This window comes from Gekko japonicus, unplaced genomic scaffold (assembly GCF_001447785.1).
Source record: "Gekko japonicus isolate JY-2015 unplaced genomic scaffold, Gekko_japonicus_V1.1 scaffold2988, whole genome shotgun sequence".
Taxonomy (NCBI): Eukaryota; Metazoa; Chordata; class Lepidosauria; order Squamata; family Gekkonidae; genus Gekko; species Gekko japonicus.
Window position 1 is genome coordinate 166,006 of NW_015162564.1, and position 5,853 is coordinate 171,858.

The 5,853-nt window shown below is 47.1% G+C and overlaps 1 protein-coding gene across 1 annotated transcript in view; it reads right to left on the reverse strand.

The window, feature by feature from the left end:
- Window positions 1–3,097: 3,097 nt before the first annotated feature.
- Window positions 3,098–5,853, reverse strand: part of SLC25A27 (solute carrier family 25 member 27) — a 22,551-nt gene continuing 19,795 nt past the window's right edge. The window contains exon 9 of the mRNA XM_015406405.1: window positions 3,098–3,330. Coding sequence (XP_015261891.1) covers window positions 3,259–3,330 — 72 coding nt within the window. The 3' untranslated portion in view covers window positions 3,098–3,258. The remainder of the gene's footprint in view (window positions 3,331–5,853) is intronic.

Consider the following 5,853-nt stretch of genomic DNA (forward strand, 5'->3'; position numbering starts at 1 on the left):
CGGAGCTCTGGCAGTAAGGAGCCCAGGGGGCGGGCACATGCAACAAGCCCTGCCCCCTGCTCCCAGCAGCCCTCAGTCAGGCCACGAGGAGCAAGAAGCAGCCAGGTAAGTTGCAGAGCCCCCCCACCCCGCCTTCAGGTACAAGCTCTCCCTCTTCTGTGAGGGCAGATCAGCGCGTTCCCCTCCCCCCCACAGCTAGCAATCCAAAACAGTGGCACCTTTAAGACCAAGTTTTATTCAGGTACAAGCTCTCCCTCCTCTGCGAGGACAGATCTGCATGTCCCCCCCCCAAGCTAGCAATCCAAAACAGTGGCACCTTTAAGACCAAGTTTTATTCAGGTACAAGCTCTCCCTCCTCTGCGAGGACAGATCTGCATGTCCCCCCCCCAAGCTAGCAATCCAAAACAGTGGCACCTTTAAGACCAAGTTTTATTCAGGTACAAGCTCTCCCTCCTCTGTGAGGGCAGATCTGCACTTCCCCACCCCCCCAATAGCTAGCAATCCAAAACAGTCCAGTGGAGCTTGAGCAGTGGGTGTTGCCTTCTGACACACTTCTGGTGATGCCAGGGGGTGTGGCATATGCAAACGTTATGCTAATAAGTTATGCTAATGAGCTCCTGCACCTCTTTTTCTACAAAATGACCCCTGAATACCAGGGTTATACCAGGGTTATGATGCAGAGGCAGGCAGTGGCAAACCACCTCTAGTAGTGTTGCCACCTCTTGCCATGAAAACCTTACGAGGTCGCCGTTAAGTCAGCGGTGACTTGGTGGCACTCTCCACCCATCATTAGGATGGTAGTACGTCTGACAAATGATCTAATAGGACTAGGAACTGCAGAAATTTGAAACGGTCCTGTGGTATGAACAAAGGATGAGTATTAAATATGAGACATAAAACGATACAGGACATAGCCTAATGTACAGAACTGGGAAATGTTGTAGAATAGTAATAGGCATGACATCGGGAAAGATCAGCCTCTCAAAACGACTGCACTCCTGTCCTGCGGTTTTTAAAGGCCCTGGAGCTCTGCCAAAAGAAAAGAGGCCATATGTACCGAAAATGAGTTTTGAACACACGGAAACCAGGCCCCTTAAATTGACTGACATTTGAAATTTGCCAACATTTGAAAATGTGATGCCTAACGTTTGAAATGTTTCCCAGCTGTTTGAAGGATTAGTTCCTTAAAACTCTGCTGGATTCTGAGAATGTGAACATTTTTGCTGTCCTGACCAGGAATGTGTCATTTGTGAACATGGTTAATGTGAAAGGGAAAATCCGTATTTCATGTAATGTACTTTTAATGTAACGTACTTTTGTTTCGAATTTGAAATGAGAAAGGAGGGGGGGGGAAACTGATTTAAGCATGCTTAAATGTGGCTTCAGAGGTACTGTCTGACTGCACTTCCCTGACATGGATAGCTTAGGCTAGCCTGAACTTGTCCGATCTTGGAAACTAAGCAGGGTCAGTCCTGGTTAGTATTTGGATGGGAGACCTCCTGGGAAGTCCAGCATTGCTACGTCGAGGCAGGCAGTGGCCAACCACTTCTGAAAGTCTTTTTGCCTTGAAAACCCCACAGAGTTCCCAGAAGTCGGCTGCAGCTTGATTTGATGGCACTTTCCTCCACCACCAAAGCAATAAGGGGCTATTTCTTTTCAATAACTTTCACTAGGGTTGCCAGATCCCCCCCCCCGGCCACTGGCAGGGAGGGGGTAGTGTTGCCAGCTCCAGGTTGGGAGACTTGGGGAATGGAGCCTGGGGAGGACTGGGAACTTAGTGGGGGTACAATGCCACAGGATCCACCCTCCAAAGCATCCATCTTCTCCAGGGGAACTGATCTCTGTCGTCTGGAGAGGAGCTGTCTTTCCAGGGTGGGTGGGTGGATCTCCAGGTCCCACCTGGAGGCTGGCATCTCTAACTTTCACCCCCACCCCCACCTTTCCAGGTACTTTGTTGACATTGTTAAGGTTAAAATTTGTAGGGGGTTGTATTTCATTCCAATTATCATTTATGATTAGATATTTAGTTTTGCCTTGCTGTCTTCATACATGTCTCAATTTGTTTCTGAGCATAATATCAGTGGTTAAGACGCTGAACTGCTGAACTGCAGGCTGTGGAAGGTCGGTAGTTCAGCAGTTCAAGACCTGGGTGCCGCATGACGGAGTAAGTTCCCGTCTCTAGTTCCAGCTCCTGCCAACCTAGCAGTTCGAAAGCAAGAAATTGCAAGTAGATAAATAGGGACCACTTCGGTGGGAAGGTAACAGCGTTCCGTGCGCCTTGGTGTTTAGTCATGCCGGCCACATGACCACAGAAACGTCTTCGGACAGCGCTGGCTCTTCGGCTTTGAAACAGAGATGAGCACCGCAACCCTAGAGTCGGATTCGACTGGCTTTCGAGCAAGGGAACCTTTACCTTTTACCTTTATAATATCAGTACATGTACGTCGTTAAAAACATTAGATTAACACATTTTGGCTTTGAATACTGTACAGAATTGGACCTGTTGCTAAACAACACTGTAAGCACGTGTTGTTTTAAACTGTACATTAGTTAAGACAAATTAGTGCTAAGAATACTGAAGTGAATTGCCTTAAATTCAAGCACTTCATTTTAACTAGAATATATGTTCACGAGTTGCCTTCACAAGTTAGTCCCGGCAAATCGAAGAGTGTGTGTTAACACAGCCCTTTTATCCTGATGGGACCTGCCATGAGAATTTATTTATGTACACCCATCCATTTTCTCCAGGGGAAGTGACCTCTGTAGTCTGGAGATGAGCTGTTAATTCCAGTCCCACCTGGAGCCTGGCATTCTTCGGATGTTATGGTGTGAGAATGATGCATGGATTGCTGGACTTCTGAACCAATACTGAGTAATCCTCCCGATAGTTTTGGGGAGATCTGTGGATAATGAAAGATCCATTCCTGCATCTGTACTTCTACATACAATATCCTTTTATTTATGCCCCGTTCTTGCTTCATGACAGTTCACTGTTTTCCACACATAATGATCAGTGATCCGGGATCCTTCCACAGTGCCTTGTAGCTTAGTGGCGATTCATTTAAAGAGTCAACATTTAGTGCCATTTACTCTTCCATTTTTTATTTTCATTTGCCCCTTGATGCATCTGGCACTAGGCTAATATCAGGAACTCATTTGGAATAGTCTTTGGCCGCCAGTACAATAACCGTATTGACACCAAAGTCCCGTAGAAGGCTTAATAGCCTATTGGATAATCATAGGCTACATTACGCATTCTTAAAATGAAGTAATTCCAGTAATTCTTCTGATTTGTTCAAAGGTGAGCCAGAAGACCAGGGACCAAGGAGCCTGTAAAAAAGGAAAGAAATTATCATTGTAAAAAAGAAAGAAACAGCTGTTGACCTGGTGAGAAGAATCCTGAAAAAATCTCAGCACAGATTATAATTCTTGAGTAATTAGTTGTTGTAGATTTTCCGGGCTGTGTGGCCGTGGTCTTGGCATTGTAGGACCTGAAGTTTCGCCAGCAGCTATGACTGGCATCCTCAGAGGTATAACACAGAAAGACAGAGTACTCTCTGTGTAAAGGTGAGAAGAAAAATGGTAGGCAGGTAATTTATATCTACTCAGGAAGGTGGGGTAGGGCAGGAAACAGGAAACCCCCTCAGGAAACAATCCATATGCAAAAGAACCTCCTCAGGAAACAGCCAATCCATATGCAAAAGGACCTCCTCAGGAAAGCTCCTCCATTAGCATGTCACAGCCTGGGGAATTCCTACATGATAATGACTCAGCCCTACCCCACCTTCCTGAGTAGATATAAATTACCTGCCTACCATTTTTCTTCTCACCTTGACAGAGAGTGTACTCCGTCTTTCTGTATTATACCTCTGAGGATGCCAGTCACAGCGGCTGGCGAAACGTCAGGTCCTACAATGCCAAGAACATGGACATACAGCCTGGAAAATCTACAACAGCTAATAAACTCCGGCCGTGAAAGCCTTCGACAACATATTCTTGAGTAACTTGGATAGATAAAATGTAGAGAATTTTGTAACACACTATTCTCCATATGTGATTCTCCCTCTATGGCCAAAAAATTGGCAGCAGGTGATGGGACCGGGTATCCTTCTTTTCTCCTCCTCCTCCTCTCTGGAGTGTGCATTTGCCTTATCTTTCTCCCACCAGCCAGCAGTTCAAGACCCGAGTTGCCACATGACGGAGTGAGCTCCCGTCTCTAGTTCCAGCTCCTGCCAACCTAGCAGTTCGAAAGCAAGAAATTGCAAGTAGATAAATAGGTACCACTTCGGTGGGAAGGTAACAGCGTTCCGTGGGCCTTGGTGTTTAGTCATGCCGGCCACATGACCACGGAAACGTCTTCGGACAGCGCTGGCTCTTCGGCTTTAAAACGGAGATGAGCACCGCAACCCTAGAGTCGGACTCGACTGGCTTTCGAGCAAGGGAACGCTTTACCTTTACCTTTCTCCTCAATGCCCTGACCTGGATAACCCAGGATATCCCATTATCTGAAGCCTAGCAGGATCAGCCCTTGTCAGTATTTGGATGGGAGACCAGGGTCCTTACAAAGCACCTGCGGGGTTTGCCACAAGTTGGATGTAATTTGACAGCGAAACAACAGCAACTTTCTCCCCAACAGGTTCATAGCCAGGATTTTTTGGTTTGTGGGGCAAATTTTTTCTCTTTAAAAAAAATATTCAGACATGAACTGTATTTTTAGGCACCTTAAGGCTAGCTGTAGCACCACCCTGATCCTACAGTGTTTTATGGGGCAGAAATGGAATTTTACCAAGAGACAGCTCTAAACACCCCCCCCCCCAAGTTGTTTGAAGCTTCTAAGTGTCCTTGAGCTGACAAGTCACTAAGTTCAATACAGGGGGATAAATACAGCTGCTCTGTCCAGAGCTCTTACCCCCATACATGCTGCAGGACCCTTCGAAGTCTCAAAGTGTCCTTGAGCTGATAAGTTACTAAATTCTCCATAGCAGAAACAGACAAGCACACCGTCACAAAGACTTATTGCTGGCTTTTATCTCTTAGCCCTCCCTGTTCAGATCCCCACCAATGCTCCCTCTAAGCTGTGGAGTCTTGTGAGCAAAAATTCTACTTTGTGAGCTACTGGCATTAAAGTTGTGAGCCAGCGATTGGGCTGCTGCATAAAATCAGTCTGCTCGGGAGCCATCCCTTCCTGAGCTAAGCAGAAATGTGTGAGCCAGAGGTTAAAAAAACTGAGCCAGCTCACACTAGCTCAGCTTAGAAGGAACACTGGTTACAGTCCAGGCTGAATGTGCCACCGCATGTTTTAGTAGAGGTCTAACCAACAAATGTCAAGCTCAGGGCAGTTCCAAGCATCGCTGGTCCATGTCTGTCTTCTCACTTCTTGGGAACACCAAGAATAACACAACGCTTGTCAAGAAGACCGTGTGTTTCTGTACCTCACATCACCGGCTGTCAGCAGCACCAGGGTGGGGAGCAGGACTCCCAAGTGAAGGGCGGGGTATGAATCCAATCTCTTCTTCTTCATCATCTTCTAACTCAGCTTAGAGGGAACATTGATCCCCACACCATCACCAAGACTTATTTTAAAAGATCCCCACCAGCACAGCACTGATGAGCATGACCTTCCACTAGATGCCTACCAGGGTCACGGTCAGGAAGGACCAGGTGAGCAGAGTGAAGAGAGCCAGCCGAGAGCAGAAAGGATTTATAAGCCTGTAGCAGTTGAACAACAGGTCGGGAGGCGAATCCAGCCCCGTAGCTAGGGATTTTGGGGGAAGGGGACCTTGGGGGGCCCACCAGCTAATTACATCAAAGGCTCCAGGGCAAGGGGGGGTCTGCCTGGCGTGCACCCACACA